At 40.4% G+C, this 23439-nt stretch overlaps 1 protein-coding gene across 8 annotated transcripts in view; it reads right to left on the bottom strand.

The window, feature by feature from the left end:
- CCDC148 (coiled-coil domain containing 148) overlaps nt 1-23439 on the bottom strand; it is a 325900-nt gene that overhangs the window by 6705 nt on the left and 295756 nt on the right. For all 8 annotated transcript variants that reach the window (XM_060177892.1, XM_060177899.1, XM_007524305.3 and 5 more), the window contains 2 exons: nt 8446-8563; nt 5958-6098 (listed from right to left, as the gene is read on the bottom strand). In XM_060177892.1, coding sequence (XP_060033875.1) covers nt 5958-6098; nt 8446-8563 — 259 coding nt within the window. The remainder of the gene's footprint in view (nt 1-5957; nt 6099-8445; nt 8564-23439) is intronic.

The following is a 23439-nucleotide window of genomic DNA, read 5'->3' as shown; positions in this document are numbered from 1 at the left end:
GATCTAACCAGGAAACTCAGGAGAAGACCTATACCTTGGTGGCATAGCTGTGGGGCTGTGAATGTCTCTTTGCATAACAACTGGACTATCTCTGCCACACCCTGCCTTATCTCTTGGTCAGGATTCAGTGATTAAGCTAAGAAGCCTACTTATAGTTTAGAAGCCCTCAGGTTCCCATAGCCTACAGAGAAGAAAAAAAAAAGAGGCTTTTAAATCACTGAGCTCCAACTCAGGGATTAAGACTATTGAAACAACTGTTAACTTCCATCACTGTGAACCCTTTAATTACCTTACTTAGACACAAGTCAATCCAGGAAATAGTGATCAGTAATTTGAAAAGTACTAAGAGTACTAAAAGTACTCACAACATAATATATAAAATGGGTAAACCAACAAGAAGAAATACTGGAGAAACTAACCGGGACAACAGTCCAGCTAAAAGCCCCCCAAAGGGTGAAGCACAAAATAACGAGTTCAACATCCAAACATTAGCTAAGGAAATAATCACAGGATGAGTAAAGAGTTTAAAAGAATTGTAGTCAGAAATACAGGAACAACAAATGAGACTGGAAGAAAACACTATCTCAAGGTTATTAGAGAGCTGAAAGCTGAAATAGCTGAGCTAAGAACACAACTAGCTGAACAAGCTAAAACAGTATCAGAACAGGGAAACAAAATAGATGAACTCCAGAAAACAGTAGAGGGCAGAGAGAATAGAATCAATGAGGCTGAAGACAGAACTAGTAAGATCGAGGACAAATTAGAAACAACTAAAAAAGAAGTAAGAGATCTCAAAAAGAGATTAAGAGATGCTGAAAACAACAACAGAGACTTATGGGATGACTTCAAAAGAAACTATATACGCATTATGGGCTTACCAGAGGAAGAAAGAGAGGGAAAGGAAGAAAGGATTCTTCAGGTCATAATAGCTGAAAACTTCTCTAGTCTAGACAACATCAAAGATATAAATATTCAAGAATCCCAGAGGATCCCAAGCAGAATTAACTCAGACTTAAAGACACCAAGACACAACATTTTTAGAATGGAAAGGAATAAGGATAAAGAAAGGATCCTGAAGGCTGCAAGAGAAAAACAAAGAGTCACCTACAGAGGAAAACCCATAAGATTAGCAGCAGACTTTTCCACACAAACACTACAGGCCAGGAGAGAATGGCAAGATATCTATCAAGTTCTCAATGAGAAAGGCTTTCAACCAAGAATACTATATCCTGCTAGACTGTCATTCAGACTAGAGGGAGACATCACAACCTTCTCAGACAAGCAACAGTTGAAGGAATCAACTATCACCAAGCCTGCCCTGAAAGAAGTTCTGAAAGGTCTTCTATAAACAGTCAGACCATCATAAATAGGACATATAACAGAACACTCTAAAACTCTACAAGAATGGCCTTAAAATATCTTCAATCTTTGATATCAATAAATGTCAATGGCCTGAATTCACCTCTTCAACAAATGGTGTTGGAAACAATGGGTTAAAACATGCAGTTAATGAAACTGAACCAATGTATTTCACCAAATACAAAAGTAAATTCAAAGTGGCTCAAGGACTTGGATGTTAGACCACAAACTATCAGATACTTAGAAGAAAATATTGGCAGAACTCTTTTCCGAATAAATTTTAAAGACATCTTCAATCTTCTTCTTCTAGCGTTTGCCCTTCTTCCGTAGCCAGTTAACACTGTCAGGTTGAGCCTGATGTAAAGTTTTGAGACCTCCTTTGAATCTGGAGAGGTGGCAGTCATTGACTATGTGGGTCATAGTCTGTCTGTAGCCACAGGGGCAGTTCGGGTCATCTCTGGCTCCCCGGCAGTGGAACATAGCAGCGCACCGGCCATGGCCTGTTTGATAGCGATTGAGGAGGGCCCAATCATAATGAGCTAGGTCAAAGCCGGGTTGACGCTTGCAGGGGTCTGTGATGAGGTGTTTGTTCTTTACCTCAACTGATGGCCAACTCTGTTTCCAAGAGTCTGGAACAGAGAAGTTCAGTGTAGGCGTAGGGGACCAGATTGGATGACGAGATGTCAAGCATTGGACAGGGTGGGCGAAGATATCCGCATATATTGGCAGGTCCGGTCGAGCGTAGACGTGGGAAATGAACTTAGATGATGCCGCATCCCGACGAATATCTGGCGGGGCGATGTTGCTAAGAACTGGCAGCCATGGAACCGGGGTGGAATGGATGGTTCCAGAAATTATCCTTATGGAGGAATATAATTTGGAATCGACCAAGTGGACATGGGGTCTACAGAACCATACTGGGGCACAGTATTCTGCAGTGGAATAGCATAATGCCAGAGATGATGATCGTAGTGTGGAAGCGCTTGCACCCCATGAGGAGCTGGCCAGTCTTGCAATGATGTTATTCCTTGCGCCCACCTTTGCTGCAGTTTTTATGAGATGTTCGTAAAATGACAGAGTGCGATCAAGAGTAATGCCAAGATAGACTGGCTGGGCTTCATGCTGGATTCTCGTATCATCAAGTTGCACATTAAGCTCATGCGAGGACGAGGCATGGTGTAGATGGAAAACAGATGATACCGTTTTTGCAGTGCTAGGGATTAGTCGCCATTTTTTACAGTAATCAGATATCAGAGACATGTCTTTCGTGAGTGTTTCCTCGAGGATGTCGAACTTGGATGCCTGAGTTGCACAGCAGATGTCATCGGTATAGATGAACTTGCTTGAGGAAGCTTCTGGGAGGTCATTGATGTAAATATTAAATAGCGTAGGAGCCAGAACAGAGCCCTGGGGGAGGCCACTTGAGACAAGTCTCCATCTGCTAGACTTGTCACCCAGATGCACCAGGTCCATCTTCAATGAAACAAATCCTATTACAAAGAAGACTAAGGCAAGTATAAACCTATGGGACTACATCAAATTAAAAAGCTTCTGCACAGCAAAAGAAACCACGACCCAAACCAAGAGACCCCTCACAAAATGGGAGAAGATCTTTACATGCCATACATCAGACAAGAGTTTAATAACAAACATATATAAAGAGCTTGCCAAACTCAACAACAAGACAACAAATAACCCCATCCAAAAATGGGGAGAGGACATGGACAGAATATTCACCACAGAAGAGATCCAAAAGGCTGAGAAACACATGAAAAAATGCTCCAAGTCTCTGATTGTCAGAGAAATGCAAATAAAGACAACAATGAGACACCACTTCACTCCAGTGAGAATGTCATACATCAGAAAAGGTAACAGCAGCAAATGCTGGAGAGGTTATGGGGTCAAAGGAACCCTCCTACACTGCTGGTGGGAATGTAAATTGGTCCAACCTCTGTGGAGAGCAGTCTGGAGAACTCTCAGAAGGCTAGAAATGGACCTACCCTATGATCCTGCAATTCCTCTCCTGGGGATGTATCCTAAGGAACCCAACATATTCATCCAAAAAGATCTGTGTACACATATGTTCTTGGCAGCACAATTTGTAATAGCCAAAACCTGGAAGGTATCCAACAACAGATGAGTGGCTGAGCAAGTTGTGGTATATATACACAGTGGGATACTATTCAGCTATAAAAAATGGTGACTTCACCATTTTCAGCTGATCCTGGATGGACCTTGAAAAAATCATGTTGAGTGAAATAAGTCAGAAACAGAAGGATGAATATGGGATGATCTCACTCTCAGGCCGAAGTTGAAAAACAAGATCAGAAAAGAAAACACATGCAGCTATCAAGAAAAATGAACTCACCTTCTCTGACCCATCTTGGACAGAGATAGAAGGAATTATGTTAAGTGAGCTAAGTCAGAAAGATAAAGATGAGTATGGGATGATCCCACTCATCAACAGAAGTAGAGTAAGAAGATCTGAAAGGGAAACTAAAAGCAGGACCTGACCAAATTGTAAGTAGGGCACCAAAGTAAAAACCCTGTGGTGAGGAGTAGACATGCAGCTTCCTGGGCCAGTGGGGGGTGGGAGTGGGTGGGAGGGATGGGTCACAGTCTTTTGGTGGTGGGAATGGTGTTTATGTACACTCCTAGCAAAATGTAGTCATATAAATCACTAGTTTATTAATACGAGAGGTGGAAAATTAATTGTATGTCTCGAAGTTTTTCAAAACACAAACTGAATCTTTTTAATATATAGGCTGTGTAATTGATATGCAGACTGTCTCAAAAGCCTAGACCAAGTAGATCAGAAGCAACCAATAGCACAGCTATATACAAGATACTGGGTAGTGTACAGCAAACCCTAACAAAAGGACTTTTCAAAGTTAACCCAATTACCAAATAATGTGATAATGACATTAACTATCGATTGTCTTTTTGAACCCTAAGACAGCAGGAACCTCACATCTCTACTATAGAGCCTCTACTTCCCCCAGTCCTGGAACCCTTGGATAGGGCCCATTTTCCCGTATGCCTCTCCCAATCCATATCAAATAATATTGCATCCGCCGATCACAACTTAACCAACACAAGGATTGCCACCTCAACATGCTTCACTTCAGACTGTGTCCAGAGACTTCACGTGTGGAATGACAACCCTTCAGCTTCATTACTCGGGTGAGAACTTTCCTTTCATAGTATACTCTAATTCCATCTCAGGTGGTTCACTTTCTAACAAAGTCCCAAAACCTAGATATACACTAATTTCGGTGAGAGAGAGCATATGTTCACACGTATCCATAAACTACTGCAAAATATATACCTGGAAGCAGTACACTAGAGTTTGCAGTGAGTACCCCCCTAACACTTCCTCTCCACTATTCCAAGCTTTGGGTCCATGATTGCTCAATAATTTGTTTGGCTTTGTATGTTAACTCTCTTTTCAGTCACCAGGTTCCAGATGTCATCAGGATGCCGGCCAGGCTTCCCTGGACTGAAGACCCCACCAGTGTGTCCTGGAGCTCCGCTTCCTCAGAGAGCCATCCTACTAGGGAAAGAGAGAGGCAGACTGGGAGTATGGACCGACCAGTCAACATCCATGTTCAGCGGGGAAGCAATTACAGAAGCCAGACCTTCTACTTTCTGCAACCCACAATGACCCTGGGTCCATGCTCCCAGAGGGATAGAGAATGGGAAAGCTATCAGGGGAGGGGGTGGGATATGGATATGGAGATTGGGTGGTGGGAATTGTGTGGAATTGTACCCCTCCTACCCTATGGTTTTGTTAATTAATCCTTTCTTAAATAAAAAAGAAAGAAAAGAAAACACAAGTAGAACCTGAAATGGAATTGGCATTGGCGTATTGCACCAAAGTAAAAGACTCTGGGATGGGTGGATGGAGAAAAAGGATTCAGAGGACCTAGTGGGGGTTGTATTGTTATGTGGGAAACTGGGGAATGTTATGCATGTAGAAACCATTGTACTTACTGTTGAATGTAAAACATTAATTCCCCAATAAAAATAGAATAAATAATAATAATAAATAAAATAAAGATTCTGTTTCCTGAAAAAAAATAAATTCTTTCTCAGGTACAGAAATAGAATAAAATGAATCAGAAGAAACTACAACCAGTTAAATAATCCCTTCCTATTTTCCCCATAGAAAATGTTTCATTTTCCCACTAGCTCTAATGTACTATGTTCATTTTCTTTTCTAAATGCTTCCCTCTTCCAACTATGTTTTATGAGCATTAGTTGTTCCTTTAATGAGATTTATTTTGGGTTTAAATATAAATTTTAGTGTGTGAGAGAAATATTTGAACAAAATACAGTATTAACACTGGACTTCAAAATATTTTAATAGATTAATAACACTATTTTCTGGTAAGCAATTTTGCTCTGTGATCTATCAACTATTTTATAATATTAAGAATTATGCAATAATTATGTGCTATCATTTAGAAGCAAAAATTATGCTAGTATAAATTAATTCAAATGTAAATATTAAAAATACTGTGAAGCCCCAAACACACTTCTACAAATCTTGTCATCATTAGTGACTTTGCATCAATGATGCTAATTTCTATAATTACCTGTTGTTCATTGTATGTATTCAATGTGAAGAGTGGCTTTTGTAGAATAAATTCTTCTTCAGTTCCAATGCCCATCTTTGCTTTGGATGCCATTGTATCTGACATCATTCTAACAGGATCAAACTGAGCAATAATAGCAACCTAGAGGAGCGAAAAGTGTGGCTACTTAGAACAAGATACAAGCTTGGGAAGCAGTATTAAAACTTCTGTCCAGACCTCACAAAGGTGTCCTGGAACCTTCCCTCCCCAGAGCCCTACCCCACTAGCAAAAGAGAGAGACAGGTTGGAGGTATCGACCCACCTGCAAACACCCATGTCCAGTGGAGAAGCAATTACAGAAGCCAGACCTTCCACCTTCTTCACCCCATAAAGAATTTTGGTCCATACTCCCAGAGGGATAAAGAATAGGGAAGCTTCCAATGGAGGTGGTGGGAACTGTGTGGAATTGTATCCCTGTTATGTTACAATCTTGTTAATCACTATTAAATCGCCAATAAAAATTAAAAATAAATCTGTCCATTAAGGTCAAGAAACGTTATTAAAAACACAAAAGAGGGAAGGGAAGGACAAAATTAAACCAAGACAGTCCTGGAGATCCACAAGGGACTTAACGGCTTAGAAGCACAGCACTAAATGACAATGAAACTGTAGGTGAATGAGAGTCTGTGCTATCTAAAGGTTAGTCTCACAGGGCCTGAGGCTGAATGAGATCAGGGCTTTCCTAGGGGGTTCAGTCCATGAGAAAGGCAGAACCCAAGCCTACATGCCTGTATTTTCTTGCCTGTTCCTTTTCATTGTAACCTCACCTGGTCTTCCTTTTATTCTTCAAGTCCTTTGCATTACAAAGTGATTCAAAGTTATCTTTGGGGGACATGGTAAGTCAAAAACTTGGAGTCTCTGCTTCTCCCTTCTGAGTATAGGAAACACACAGGTTATCAGGTTTGTTTGTCTGTCTAGATGGAGACAGAGAGGCAGAAAAGGAGAGAGAGAGAGAGAGAGAGAGAGAGAGAGAGAGACCATAGCATCCCAGCTTCCAACACAGTGCACTATTCAAATGAGCTAATTCACTGGCCTACTGCTTGATTTTCAATCTGCTAGGTGCTCACTGGATTTTTTTTTTCCTAGCCTTTGAAGATCCCAAAGGGTTGTAGCTTGATTCCCACCCACACAGAACTAGGTTGTCTGCTAATGATGGAAAAATTACAGTAGTGATTAATTTTAGATAAAGTTTGATACAAAGTGATGGGAAATCTTATATAGAAACATTACACAAGGAACCACCCTGAGGGTAGCCAAAAGAACTCTTTTTTGACCACCAGGAGCCAATGGCTACAGTAGATAAGCCAGTCAGCAGGCAAAGACTACAGTTTTCTATGAAGTCCAGTCTGACTTAACAGACTCTGGGGTGTGCTCTCCAGTGAGCCATGTGTTGGCGTCATGGGGGTTGCACTGCACAGAGCTGGAGATTCCCAGCCATTGCTTTAATGCTCTTTCCCTTCCACTGGAAATCTGCAGAACCATTTTGACCCAAATGCCCTTGTCCTTTATGATAATTGAAGTCATTCAAACCTGCATTTTAATGAAAAACAGCCGCTAATTGTGTAAATTATATGCACCATTAGTAACACCTGCCTGTTAATTTCTAGAGTTAAGAATTAGCATTAAGAAAATGGCATTTTTAATGCCACTTAGAAACTATAATGGCATGACTTTAGATTCAATATGCTTTAGTTATTACTGGTTTTCTAGCCAAAATGTTTTACACTATAATTATAAATACTGACCGCAGATAATGGACATAAATGTTTCTTTTTCAAAGGGTTCACAGATATAAATAACTATAATCACATGGACCTGGGATAATCAACATTCTTGAGCAAGAATGTGTATACTATTAGTGGCATTAAATTTTGTACTCAGAAGGCCTTGGTACGGTATATAATTATTTGCTAATGATTTCACCTTTGTTGAATTTAGGCTTACTTATGGGCCTATGCCTTACATTTGTGTCTATACTCTACTTTAGCAAAATTACATAACAGTTGTATGCACTCATACCTCAACTACACAACAGCTCACTTAACTAGGCTTTCTTGTTTTAATTGACTTGGTATTTGCTAGCTATATAACTCATGAGGAGCTAAGTCTGAGCATCACTCCAGCACATGTGTCTCTGATGTTCCCCGTTGAATCTCCAAGTTCATACTGCCAGTTGACACCGTTCAGCTATAAATGGGGGGTGTATATGGCTGCATTTAAATCTTGGGAGAGCCTTTTAAAACAGACACTGATAAAATGCACCTGATATACTGAGAAAATGGAAAGGGTTCAACACAAAGCTGATGGACCCAGGAGTAACGATCACTCTCCCAACTTGGAAAAGTCACATTGTATGTACCAGATGTCCTGCATGAAGTCTAGTCATGATGTTGTTGTGGGCACTTGGGAACTTTCTACACCACCCTGGAAAGTTTCAAATGAAAAGCACCTGCTTCCTGAGGGTTTCCAGCCGCCTCTCTCTCTCTTCTTCTTCATGGGCTTCTTGAAGAGCCACTTCTTTCTTCTCCATCAGACGTTTTCCCAGCAATTCTTGACGATATTTAACCCTTTGAAAAGAATGTTCACCAGAATTGAGAAAAGTCATTTTCTTGGGAATTGTCAATATTGGGGCATGGGAGAGAGACGGTGTTCAGAGGCAACATCGTGTTCAGTTTTCTTGATGCCAGGGTCATCACTGGGGCTCAGAGTCTGCACAAGGACACCATCATTCCTTGTGGCCATTTTTCTACTTTTCTTATATAATGACAGAGATGCAGAAAGAGAGCCAGAGAGGGAGGAGGAGACTGAGAAGGACACCTGCAGCACTGCTCCATTGCTTGTGAAGCTAACTCCCTGACGGTGTGTCTCTGCCAGGTGCCTTACCACTTGGTTCCCTTTTTAAAAACTTACTTCTGGTTGACTTTATGTATTTGAAGCATAAAATATTCTTGTGTAAAATTCAGTTTACAGCAATGCCAATAACCAGGTAACTGAAGATCACAGGACAGAAAAGCACCCAGTAAATTACAACCCACCTTTTCCTCCATTGAAATGGTATTAAATTAAAAACACTGAGATTCTGTTAGCTATCACAGTTAAACCTGCATCCCAACAGCTTATAGTCTCACTCTTAAGTGAACAATAGCAGGCTTTTGATGTTTAATGGCATTTTGAGATGTTAAGAAAGGCTTTATTGCTGACTTAAAACATGCTTTTAGAAAGAATAGTAAATAAAGTGCTATCATAAGATGCCCAGATGAGACCTGCTGCCAGGAGTCATCCAAACAATAGTGCCATATATTTTGCCATGAATGTCCCTTCTGGGTTGATTTATGTTGATCTTTAAATACTGCATTTTGACTGTATGTGGCAGCAAAAACATGGCTTTCCCTTAGTATTATGTAGTCATCACCTTAAAAGTAGAAGACACTAAAATAGACCTGGGAAGTGGTGCCATGGAATCTTAAGCATGAGGAACTGAGTTCAATCCCCAGAACCCTGTGTGCCCAGAACTAGAGTGTTGCTCTAGTTCTCTAATAAATAAGACTTAAAATTTTTAACAAGCAGGGTAGATTCATGTAGTTGTGTGACACTATAAAACTCACTGGACCCTCTCCTACTGGGTGAATTAACTAAATGGCTCCCTACCTTACCATCTTTTTGTCCAAGCTATTCTGACAAATTAGAAAAGTGGAATTGATATATATAAAAGAATAAAAAAAGAAAGAAAGAAAGAAAGAGAGGAAGAAAGAGAAAGGAAGGAAGGAAGGAAGAGAAGAGAAGAGAAGAGAAGAGAAGAGAAGAGAAGAGAAGAGAAGAGAAGAGAAGAGAAGAGAAGAGAAGAGAAGAACACAGGCACCTGGATGCTGGACAGCTCTGGGTGACTGCTTGTGCTCTCTCATCACTCATGGTCTAGCTTCAGCACTATGGCACCTGCCACCAGCATGCTTCCCCTGTAGTGTGCCCACCTGCATGTCAGAGTGTGTGTATGGTGTATACCTACAGGGTACAAAACTCAGCTAGGATTTAAGAGGAAAGTCCTACAACCACCTTTGTGGTTGTAGTTCCCTTCACCAGTTCCCATATCAGGAGCCAGTAAGTCAGATACAAGGACCAAGAAGCCCACAGCCCAGATTGCTTCATTTTCTTACATTTCCATGTGCATTGGTGGTATAGTGCTAAGCATAGCTGCCTTCCATTTTCTTACATTTCCATCCTGTGGGGAGCCATATCTATCTCCATTTTCACTTAAGCATGACATGGTCTCCTTAATGAGGTTCTACTCAATTTAAGCACTGAGTACAAGCTAAGTGAACTACTGTGAAGTTTCAATTAAAGATACCCTGGGATTTGACAATTACCATATGCTAATTCTCAGAGCATCTGGAAAGTTCCTTGTCCTTGGGGAGCTAGAGGTTGCTTTGTCAGCAACAAAGTTTGGTCTGCTTAGAGGAAAAGTAATTGTTGTTTTAGTTAAAGAAGCTCTTGTCTGTTTTGCGGGGAAAAAATAGTTGTCTCAATTAGGGGAACTTGACTAGGGAGGGAGAAATTACAACTGAGGCATTTGCACCTGTGTCTCACAGAAGGCTGACTTGTGGCTTGAAACTCACCCATGCACTATCTGCTCCACACCTGCTGTATACCAGTCACTGTGCTAGGCAGTGGGGTCACACAGGAGACACAGCTACTCATAAAGCATAGGCCTAATGGACCTACAGATAACAAGATCTTTTTCAACCCTTCCCTTCCCTTCTCTTTCCTTCCCTTCCCTTCCCTTCCCTTCCCTTCCCTTCCCTTCCCTTCCCTTCCCTTCCCTTCCCTTCCCTTCTCTTGCCTTTCTTTTCTTTCCTTTCTGTAGTGAACATGTAACCATAGTAACTATAGTAACCATAGTGTGCCTGCATAGTGTGACAAAGACAGAGACATATGTATACACAGGATAAAATGTCAGCTCAAACCTGATTGGCCAATGGAAATGTAACTTTGAAACCAGAGGCAAGTTAAGTATAAGTGAAGGCTCAGAAACCAGCTGGATGAATCCTTCACCGTTTATGACTAGGATGTTGCCTGTGCTGCTAAAAGCTTAAAGCACAGGAGGCTAGGCTAAGTAACTGCTTCTCGGGCATCCAGAGACCCTTGATCAATCTACCCTGCTTGTTAAATTTTTTAAGTCTTATTTATTAGAGAACTAGAGCAACACTCTAGTTCTGGGCACACAGGATTCTGGGGATTGAACTCAGGTCCTCATGCTTAAGATTCCATGGCACCACTTCCCAGGTCAATGGAGATGCAACTTTGAAACCAGAGGCAAGCTAAGTATAAGTAAAGTCTCAGAAGGGGCGGAGCCAAGATGATGACTTGGAGGCAGCTGCTGTCTTGAGCTCTGAAAACAACAACTGCTGGAAAGGGTAGGATACCTGGCCATGAACAGGACGGTGAATAAGAGGTCCTAAGTGTGACAACAAGGAGGTGACTATAGCTCAATTTGGGTTAGAAAACAGAGAAAAAAGAAAGGAAATTTTCTGATTATTTCTGAAGCACACCCCTCTCCCCCACCCTATAACCAGACACCAGGGGCTGGAAAGCTGCTACTAGCAGGCTCCCCACAGAGCTATTTTTTTTTTCACCAAGATAGCTGGCTCACCATGGGTGTGATTCCAATTGTTTTCCTTTCTGAGTCCCTTTGCTCTTTTTTTTTTCTTTTCAAGCTCAATTGGAGTGACATTATATCTGACCAATCAAAGCCTCACCCCACCTGGGAAAGGCTACCTAGAGGGTTTTGTTTTTGTTTTTTAACAATTGGCTGTCTTTGCTCAGGCAGCCTGAGCCAATTGGGAGCTGTCCAAGCTGCAGACTGACTGTTAGGGTTTTTTACTCTGCTCTATTTTATTATTACTAATACGTGTGTGTGTCTGTGTGTGTGTTTGTGTGTGTGTGTGTGTGTGTCTATTTCCCCCCATCCATCAGGTTGACCAAAATTAACTTTTAGTGTATTACCATTGCTAGGTGACTGGGTGTCCTATCCATTGCTTGTTTCATTCACTCTACCTACCTCCCCTATTCACTCTCCCCCTCCCTCCTCCTAGATAATAAAAAAAACTCTTTCATTTCACTGCTCTTTTTCATCTTTTCTTGTTTTTCACATTCTTGTCTTCTTTTCTTCCTTCTTCCTTCTCTGCTTTCTGAATTCACTGATACTCATTTGTGAATTATTTTGGGGAAGAAATCCAAATCAGAGTGGACTCTCTTTGTGTGTATCTCTTCTCTACTTCCCTTTATCCTCTTGCTACCCCTAGAATTTACAGTGGACAGTAGATTTGCATAAGTCTATTCATGCTACAACTTTTTCCCTTTTTGTTTCTTTTCCATTTGGATTTGGTTGCTATTCTTTCTTGGACTGGAGACTGTTTGGCTAACTGGTATTAGTTAAACTGCTTCAATCCTTGCTTCAGTTACTATTGTAATTTCTGAGGTTGGTGACTGCATTTGATGTAAAGGTATTTAGTATAGCATGGCTTGTATGCAAAGCACAACTGAAGAACAGAACATAAAAATAAAAAACACATGAGTTAAAAAATGATTAAACCAAGAGCAAATAAAACTGCTACTGCAATAAATACAGACTGGAGTCCAGAAGAAACTACAAACCAGTCAGAAGTAACCATAAATAAGAAACATATGCAAGCAATAGTAAACATAATAATCACAGAAATGAAGACAACTATGGAGGAAAGGGCTGGCATAATTAGGAAAACAACAGATGAGACACTAAGGAAAATACTAGCTACCTTGAGGTAATTAGAGAACTGAAAGCTGAAATAACTGAACTGAAGAAAGAAGCTGAGGGAAGGAAAAACAGACTAACAGAAGCAGAAAACAGAATTTGCCAAACAGAGGATGAGCAAACAGAATTTGCCAAACAGAGGATGAGCTAGAGGAAACTAAGAAAGAGGTGAAAGAGCTCAAAAAGAGATTGAGAGACACTGAAAACAACAACAGAGACATACGGGATGATCTCAAAAGAAGTAACATTCATATAATTCATATAATTGGCCAGCCAGAGGACAAAAGAGAAGAAGGGGAAGTAAACATTCTAGAAGAAATCATAGAAGAAAACTTCCCAGACTTGAACAACAGAAAGGACATTAAGATTCAAGATGCCCAGAGAGTCCCAAACAGAATCAACCTAGACCTGAAGACAAGATACATCATAGTTACAATAAATAGAAGTGAGGATAAAGAAAGGATCCTAAAGGCAGCAAGAGAGAAACAAAAAGTCACATACAAGGGAAAACCCATAAGACTATCAGCAGACTTCTCCACTCAAACTCTAAAAGCCAAAAGAGAATGGCAAGATATCTATTGAGCCCTGAATGAAAAAGGGTTTCAACCAAGGAAAATATATCCTGCTAGACTTTCATTCAAACTAGATGGAGGGATCAAAACCTTCTCAGACATAGAACAGTTAAAGGAGGCAACCATCACCAAGCTTGCTCTGAAAGAGGTTTTAAAAGACCTCTTATAATAAGAACATCACTTTAATACTTGCCATATATCAGAGAAAATAAAAATGTTGAATAATGGCACAACAATATATTCAATCCATAATACCAATAAATGTCTATGGCTTAAACTCACCCATCGAAAGGGACAGAGTGAGGATGGATCAGAAAACATAACCCAAACCATATGCTGCTTGCAAGAATCCCATCTGACCCAATAAGATAAACACAGACTTAAAGTGAAAGGATGGAACACTATCATACAGGTTAATGGAACACACACACACACAAAAAGGCAGGAATAGCCATTCTCATCTCTGACACCACAGATTTTAAATTAAATAAAGTAATAAAGGATAAGCAAGGTCATTAAAAAATGATTAGAGAATCAATCAGCCAAGAAGATTTAACAATTATTAACATCAATTCACCCAATGAGGGAACCTCTAAATAATCAAACGCCTACTGACAGAATTACAAAAATACATCAATAGTAATACAATAATAGTGGGAGATTTTAACACCCCACTCTCACACTTAGATCAACAAAACAGAGAATCAACAAAGAAACAAGAGAATTAAATGAAGAGATGGACAGACTAGACCTCCTGGACACTTTCAGAGTTCTTTACCCCAAAACATCAAAATACACATTATTTTCAAATCCACACAACACATACTCAAGGAAAGACCAAATGTTAGGCCACAAAGACAGCATTAATAAATTCAAGAGCATTGAAATCATCCCAAGTATCTTCTCAGACCACAGTGGAGTAAAACTCACATTTAAAAACAAACAGAAAATTAGTAAAACACACAGAATTTGGAAACTAAACAACATACTGCTTAGGAACCACTGGGTCAGAGAGACACTCAAGCAAGAAATTCAAATGTTCCTGCAAGCAAATGAAAATGAAGACACAAGCTATCCAAATATTTGGGACACAGCTAAAGCAGTACTGAGAGGGAAACTCATAGCCATACAATCAAATAAATGACCTTACTGCACACCTTAAGGAGTTAGAGGAAGAGGAACAAAGAAACCCTAAAGCAACCAGAAGGACAAAAATCACTAAAATTAGAGCAGAAATAAACAACATCGAAAAGAAGAGAACCATACAAAAGATCAATGAAGCCAAATGTTGGTTCTTTGAAAGATTAAACAAAATTGACAACCCCCTAGTCAGACTCACTAAACAAAAAAGGGAGAAAACTCAAGTTCATAGAATTGTAAACGATAGAGGAGATATCACAACTGACACCACAGAAATCCAGAAAATCATGCGAAACTTCTATGAAGAACTATATGCCACCAACCTAGAAAATCTGGACGAAATGGAAGAATTCCTAGAAGCATATGCCCTTCCAAAACTGAACCAAGAAGAACTACAAAACCTAAGTTCACCAATCACAGACAAAGAAATCGAAACAGTTATTATGAATCTCCCCAACAACAAAAGCCCTGGACCAGATGGGCTTCAGGAAACATTTAATACCCATACTTCTTAAGCTTTTCCACAAGATTGAAGAAACAGGAATACTCCCTTCCACCTTCTATGAAGCCAACATCACTGATACCAAAAGCATATAGGGACACAGCAAAAAAGGAAAACTACAGACCAATATCTCTGATGAACATAGATGCCAAAATATTAAACAAGATCTTTGTCAACTGGATACAGCAGCATATCAAAAAGATTGTTCATCACGGCCAAGTGGGATTTATCCCAGGAATGCAAAGCTGGTTCAACATACATAAGTTAATCAATGGCATTCAGCACATCAATAAATGCAAAGCCAAAAACCACATAATTATCTCAATAGATGCAGAGAAAGCCTTTGCTAAAATGCAAAACACATTCATACTTAAAACACTACAAATAACAGGAATAGATGAGAAATTCCTCAAGATAGTGGAATCCACATATAGCAAACCTACAGCCAACATCATACTCAATGGACAGAAGTTGAAAGCATTTCCCCTCAGATCGGGGACTAGACTGGGCTGTCCACTTTCACCATTACTCTATAACATAGTATTGGAAGTTCTTGCCATAGCAATCAGGCAAGATAAAGAAATCAACGGAATACAGATGGGAAGGGAAGAAGTCAAACTCTCACTATTTGCAGATAATATGCTAGTATACATATAAAAACCTAAAGAATCGAGCAGAAAACTACTAGAATTTATTAGGCAATATAGCAGAGTATCAGGCTATAAAATCAATGTACAAAAATCAGTGTCATTTCTTTATGCAAACACTAAATCTGAAGAAGACATGCAGAAATCACTCTCATTCACTATTGCAGCAAAATCAATGAAATACCTAGTAATAAAGCTAACCAAAGAAGTGAAAGACTTGTATACTGAAAACTAGGAGTCATTATTCAAGGAAATAGAAACTGAATCCAAGAAATGGAAAGACATCCCATGCTCATGGATCGGAAGAATAAATATCATCAAAATGAATATTCTCCCTAGAGCAATATGCAAATTTAATGTGATACCCATCTAAGTTCCACCAAACTTCTTTAAGAGAAAAGAACAAACATTACAATCATTTATCTGGAACCAGAAAACACCTAGAATTGCCAAAACCATCTTGAGGGAAAAAAACAGAAATGGAGGCATCACACTCCCAGACCTCTAACTTTATTATAAAGCCATCATAATCAAAACAGCATGGTACTGGAACTAAAACAGGCACACAGGCCAGTAGAACAGAACTGAAAGCCCAGAACTAAACCCTCACACCTATGGACATCTAATCTTTGATAAGGGGGCCCAAAGTATTAAATGGAAGAAGGAGGCTCTCTTCAATAAATGGTGCTGGGAAAACTGGGTTGTAACATGCAGAAGATCTCACCAGAAACAAAAATCAACTCCAAATGGATTAAAGACCTGGATGTTAGACCAGAAACAATCAAGTACTTAGAGGAAAACATTGGTACAACACTTTCCCACCTAAACCTCAAGGACATCTTTGATGAAACAAACTCAATTGCAAGGAGGAGTAAAGCAGAAACAAACCAATGGGACTACATCAAATTGAAAAGCTTCTGCACAGCCAAAGAAACCATCACACAAACAAAGAGACCCCTCACAGAATGGGAGAAGATGTTCAGATGCCATACATCAGACAAGAGACTAATCACCAAAATATACAAAGAGCTCAGCAAACTTAGCACCAAAAAAGCAAATGATCCATACAAAAATGGGCAGAGGATAGGAACAAAGCAGTCACTTTAGAGGAGATCCAAAAGGCTAACAAACATATGAAAAACTGCTCCAGGTTTCTGATTGTCAGAGAAATGCAAATAAAGACAACATTGAGATACCACCTCACTCCTTTGAAAATGGCATACATCAAAAAGGACAGCAGCAACAAATGCTGGAGATGTTGTAGGGACAGAGGAACCCTTTTGCATTGCTGGTGGGAATGTAAATTGGTCCAGCCTCTGTGGAGAGCAGTCTGGAGAACTCTCACAAAGCTAGACATGGACCTTCCATATGACCCAGTAATTCCTCTCCTGGGGATATACCCCAAGGATTCCATAACACTCAACCAAAAGGATATTTGTACACCTATTCATAGCAACTCAATTCATAATAGCTAAAACCTGGAAGCAACCCAGGTGCCCAGTCACAGATGAGTGGCTGAGAAAACTGTGATATATATACCCAATGGATTACTATGCAGCTATTAAGAAACAGTGAACCCAAGTTCTCTGACCCATCTTGGACAGAGCTAGAAGGAATTGTGTTAAGTGAGCTAAGTCAGAAAGATAAAGATGAGTATGGGATGATCCCACTCATCAACAGAAGTTAAGAAAGAAGAACAGAAAGGGAAACTAAAAGTAGGATTTGACTAAATATGGAGTAGGGTACCAATGTAAAAACCCTGGGGTGAGGATAAGGGTGGACATTTGGCTTCCCAGGGTGGCAGGGGGTGGAGTGGGGGTGGGTGGGATGGGACATAGTGTTTTGGTGGTGGGAATAGTGTTTATGTATACTCCTAATAAATTGTGGTCATATAAATCACTATTTAATATGAGAGAGGAAAAATGATTATATGTCTCACACTTTTTTAAAGCACTGACTGAGTTTTTTAAATACATAGGCTGAGAGTCTTTGATATGTTGACTATGTCATAAGCCTAGACCAGGGAGAACAGAAGTAACCGGTGGCACTGCTATATACAAATAATGTCAAAGGACATAAATTAGGTGATGTTGTGTATGATACAGCAAATCCTAACAAAGGGATTTTTCAAAGTTAACCCAATTAGCAAATAATGTGATGATAACAATAACTATCTATTGTCTTCTTAACCCTAAAACAGCAGGAACCTCCCATTTCCTCTATAGAGCCTATATTTCCCCCAGTCCTGGAACCTTAGGGTGGGGTTCACTTTCCTGCATGCTTCTCTCAATTCATACCAAATGATATTGCATCTGCTGATCTCAACCTAATCAGCTCAATGAGTGTCAACTCAACAAGCTTCACTTCAGACTGTGTCCAGAGACTTCAGGTATGGAATGTCAAACCTTCAGCTTCATTACTAGGGTGAGGCCTTTCCTTTCACAAGGTTCTCTAATTCCATTCCAGGCTGTTCACTTCCTAGCAAAGTCCCAAAACCTAGATATAGACCAGGTCCTGTGAGATAGAGCATGTATCCATAAATTAGGGAAAAATATTTACCTGAAAGTAAAAGTTCACAATAATCTGCAGTGAGTTGCTAAGGAAATAATATCTAATTAGTAGCTAAATAGTAACTAATTAGACTTAGATACCCTCCTCACCTACTTCCCATTACAGTTCTTTCACTCACTGCAAAGCTAACCTTAGCAAAGCAACACTGTAAAAGCTGAATAAGGGCAAGACACTGGCATACTTTAATGATGGCTCTTTAGTCACTATCAGGCCACCCCATCAGCTAGGGCCCTATCTGGAGAGTCCTGAGATTCCCAAGCAGACATGATGGGACCAGACCTCAAATAAATCCCTCTCTCAATTGTTACTGGTAATCTCTATCAGGAACATCAAAATAGACCCCTTTGTGGCCCTCCATAGGACCTTGCCCTCAACTTGGATCAACAATGGTAGAGAATGTCCCATCCTCGAAGGGAGGATGGATGATATACTCCATGCTACACCTGAGGAAGATGGGTTCTGATATTGGGGCAGCTTGGACTGTTTCTATTCATGACCACAGAATGTGAACTCAGATCTAGAGGGATGCAGAGGTCACATAGGCTCCTAAACTGAATATGGGTCCCAGACCAAATCAAATAGATGGGCTTTACAATCAGCAATATTTATACACCTTTACCATATTTAGGGAGCTACTCTCTTCCCTGATCCAGCTTTCTGTTCCTTTTCCAGCCATGACATCATCTCCTCAGACAATAACTTGGATCCAACTGTATATCAGATTTCAGGCTCAGGGAAAAAAAAACTAGTTTAGCCTCAGGACCCTTGGAATATAACTAAAATATGCCTACTAGCTATCTATGAAATGGAGGACCCCTCAACTCTTCATCTGCACTACTCTAGCCTTTAGGTCCATGATTGTTCAACAATTTGTTTGGCTTTGTATGTTAACTCTCTTTTCAGCCACCAGGTTCCAGATGCTAGCATGATGCCAAACAGACTTCCCAGAACAGACCACCCCACCAATGTGTCCTGGAGCTCTGATTCCCCAGAGCCCCACCCTACTAGAGAAAGAGAGAGGCATGCTGGAAGTATGGATCGACCAGTCAATACCCATGTTCAGTGGGGAAGCCATTACAGAAGCCAGACCTTCAACCTTCTGCATCCCACAATGAGATTGGGTCCAGACTCCCAGGATAAAGAATAGGAAAGCTATCAGAGGAGGGGATGGGATATGGAGATCTGGTGGTGGGAATTGTGTAGATTTGCACCTCTCTTATCCTATGGTTTTGTCAATGTGTCCTTTCTATAAATAAAAAAAAAAAATTAAAGAAACACATGTGCTCAACCAGGTGTGCCACCACCCAGCCCCTCATATGCTGTATTTTCAATTCTCTATATTACACATATGAGTGAATCATTTCTCACTGCTTCAGTCTCCATTTCTTTTTCTCTATCTCCTTTTCTCTTATCTCCATGATATTTTCTCAGTATGTGAAGGAATATGTCCCCCCAGTTGACTCAATTAGAAATTGAGTCAATTAATAGGTAGAGGTAGAAGTAACCCTTTATGAAGACTAGATAATAAAAGAATTTCCCCTATTGCCCTAATCAAGGGCAGGAATGAGTATATGGTTAACTAAAATACTTATAGAAGAGATATTGAAGTTCCCCTTACCCCACTACCTTTGTACTTTAATAATTAACTTTTAACCCACATTCTGCTTCTGTAAATCCGTACTTGCTCTCTGGTGCCATATGTTAGTTGCAAAATGTTCTCCTTAAGTTGAAATAACAAACGTACTTATGTAACCTTTATCGGAGACCTCCTCTCCAGGACCCTTTAAAGAAGGATAAATTTCAAGCCTCAACATCACAGAGCCATGGGGCCATATTGGCACTCTGGCATGGGATCTCCTAGCTAGGGTTTGTCTCTTGTCTTTGTCTGTGTAAGTCTGTGTACTGGTCTTATTTTCACTCTTTCAAATTTAAGAATAAATCCCTTATACTTCACTTATATATGGGAATCGTGTCAGTGTGCCAGGACCCTTTAAAATAGGATAAATTTCAAGCCTCAACATCTCAGAGCCATGGGGCCATATTGGCATGCCAGCCTGGGATCTCCTAGCTAGGATTTGTCTCTTGTCTTTGTCTGTGTAAGTCTGTGTACTGGCCTTATTTTCACTCTTTCAAATTTAAGAATAAATCCCTTATACTTCACTTATATATGGGAGTCGTGTCAGTGTGTGGGTTCGAATCAGAAGTGCTCTTTCAAGTAAATAAGCTTTTTCAAACAAGGAAACAATGTTATGATTCACCTTGGGCTTCTTTTTCAGCTATCATTTGCTTTTTTCTCTTCTAAAAATTCCTTAAATGAAAAAGCCCTACTTTCTGTGTCTGGGTCTTTTCACTTAGTTCCAAATTCTCTGTAGTCTGGTGTTTGCAGCCTCCACTCCATGGAAGCTGCTTTCTCCAGTGTCCTCAGGGATCTCAATTGTAAATTTACAGCTTTCTTTAGAGCTCCTTCAACTTGACCTGTTTATGATGCCCTACACTAATCACTGTTTCCTTCTTTAAGCTCCCTTCATGCCTTTTCCTCATCTTTTATAGCCTCCAAATAATCTGTCTACCCAAGCTTCTGATGTGAAGTCTCCTCTCAATTTAAAAACATGTGGGAAATCTGACTCCCACTACAATCATGCTTAAATAGTTGCAGACTCTTCAAAACCCCAAACCCTCTGATTATATATATAGTTGTAATTTTAGGACTGACCTCAGAGAAATCACCCAAGTGCCATTATAGTATATTGATAATTAAATGCAAAGTTTTGTTTTTAGTATAGACGTGGTACCATCTGTGGAAGTTTAGGACAACCCTAACAGAACAAGCTAAACAGAAGGTCTAGATGCCCCTCCCCTCCTGTAAGATGAGCTACGGACATGAGTGCCACAGACTGGCTCTAGATTCTGCAAGAATATTCTGCAGGGAGAAACTTCACTTTAGTCCAAAAGCAGACACTTCTCAATTTTTTTCAAATATATATATTTTTTCCTCCAGGGTTATTGCTGGGCTCGGTGCCTGCACCATGAATCCACCGCTCCTGGAGGCCATTTTTCCCCCTTTTTGTTGCCCTAGTTGTTGCAGCCTCGTTGCAGTTATTATTGCCATTGTTGACGTTGTTTTGTTGTTGGATAGGACAGAGAGAAATGGAGAGAGGTGGGGAAGACAGAGAGAGGGGGAGAGAAAGATAGACACCTGCAGACCTGCTTCACCGCCCGTGAAGTGACTCCCCTGCAGGTGGGGAGCCGGGGGCTCAAACCGGGATCCTTAAGCCGGTCCCTGCGCTTTGCGCCACGTGCGCTTAACCCACTGCGCCACCGCCCGACCCCCTTTTTCAAATATTTTAATATCTGATTTCAACACAATTTTTGCTTGAAGTATTTATAGTTGACTTAATTTGGATACTGAAAAATTTATAGAATTCACAGAATGCATGCCTTTTAACAATATAACTTCTTAAAATAAAAAATGTTATGTCCTTAAAGAACAAACTAAGATCACAATATTTAGTATATTTGCTATAAGCTACTTTATAATTTTGATGGTAGCTACCAAGAGTAATGGATTCTACACTGAAAATTGGTATCTGTCACCTCTGCTTTCTGGTAGTAATCAGGTATCAGTGGTTGAATGCACATGTTACCATGCACAAGGACCCAGGTTTAACCCCCGGCCTCCACTTGCAGGGGGAAAGCTTCCCAAGTGGTGAAGAAGGGCTGCAGGTGTCTTTGTTTCCCTTTCTACCTCCCTTCCCCCTCTGCCCTATCAAATCAATAAATAAAGTTTTAAAAAATATTTTAAAAAAACCTTTACAGTTTTAAGATGCCTTCACATGCATCATCATACAAGTTCCAGTATAAGGGGCCAGGTGGTGTAGAACCTGGTTAAGTGCACACACTACAGTGCACAAGGTCCCCAGGTTCAAGCCCCTGGTCCCTACCTGTAGGGAGAAAGTTTCACAAATGGTGAAGCAGGGGCTGCAGGTATCTCTCTGTCTCTCTCCCTCTCTATCTCCCCACACTCCCCTCAATTTCTCTCTGTCTCTATCCAATAAAAAATAAAGGAAAAAAAAGTTCCAGTATAAAAGAAATCATCATCCAACTGCTCACTAAACATCTTAGTATTGTTCTCTCCATTTCTCCCAAGGACATGAACGGTTAATTTTAAATTAGAAGTTATACACGCCACCCCCTCCATTTCTAGAGAAGATTTGAAATGATGTAATGTTAAGCACAAGATAAAACAGCATTAAAATGAGGGAAAAAATAAGTAAAAGGAATAGAAGTCTCCAACAACTGTCACAGCTGGGCCACAGTCTTGCTGTTCATAACAGCCAGCACCTGCTCACTGGGTGTGAAAGCTGAGCCTCTGGGCCTACTAAACAGTTTGCTTCCAGACTTGTCTCTTGAGCAAGGTCCTGTTTAATTAAGACTACTCCTGCACTGTTCAGAAAGCGGCAGGTTAGCCAGATGCATTGGAGTCTTCAGTGTGCTTGTATTTTAAATACAGATTCATAAGCCTTACCTGGGATGACTGGCAGCAGGTATCCACAAGCCCACTTTGTGACACTTTCACTCTCTAAAGTTTAGAGGCCACTGGCTTACTGGGAGTGATGCACGGAAATGACAGAAAACTCAGCATTCTGAATGTAACAAAAGTGTTCTTAGTGAACTGTCCCTTGGATGTGATTTCTGTATTCCCATCTCTCCTTGTGCTCACAATCCTTTTCAATTCCTGATTGATGCTGGAATCGCCCACTTTTTCCTTGGGATGGTCCTGCAGGCGTGACCTCTTGTGACCACCAGGTGATTCTCTCTTGTCTGTTCATCAACGCTGTGATTCCTGCATCAGCTTGCTGGTGTTTCTGTATGTTCCATTGATGTCTTCTTACTCCCAAACTTACTCTGACAGTTGCAAACATGCTGCAGTCTCTCTGCTTATCTTCTGGGCATCAGTTTACCCAACTGCTATTGGCAGAGACAAGTAAGACACTCTATTCCCAGCTAGTAGCCATCAGTGCCCAAATATGGCCCTATGTAGGAGGAATGATTCATTCTCTGCTTTTTAATCTTATTTCTAGTTCATTGTCTTTATAGGATCACTCTCTTTATCTGAAGTGTGTGTTGTGTTTTTCACACTTTCTAAATGCCCTTGAAGTCTGCTGCCCCTTTTTCCACTTTCCTGGAGAGATTCACTGGTTCATCCCAGTGTCTTCACCTGTCCTTC

The sequence above is a fragment of the Erinaceus europaeus genome, chromosome 18 (genome assembly GCF_950295315.1).
Source record: "Erinaceus europaeus chromosome 18, mEriEur2.1, whole genome shotgun sequence".
Taxonomy (NCBI): domain Eukaryota; kingdom Metazoa; phylum Chordata; class Mammalia; order Eulipotyphla; family Erinaceidae; genus Erinaceus; species Erinaceus europaeus.
Note: the sequence above shows the minus strand (reverse complement) of the source record. Positions and strands in the feature narration are given on the sequence as shown.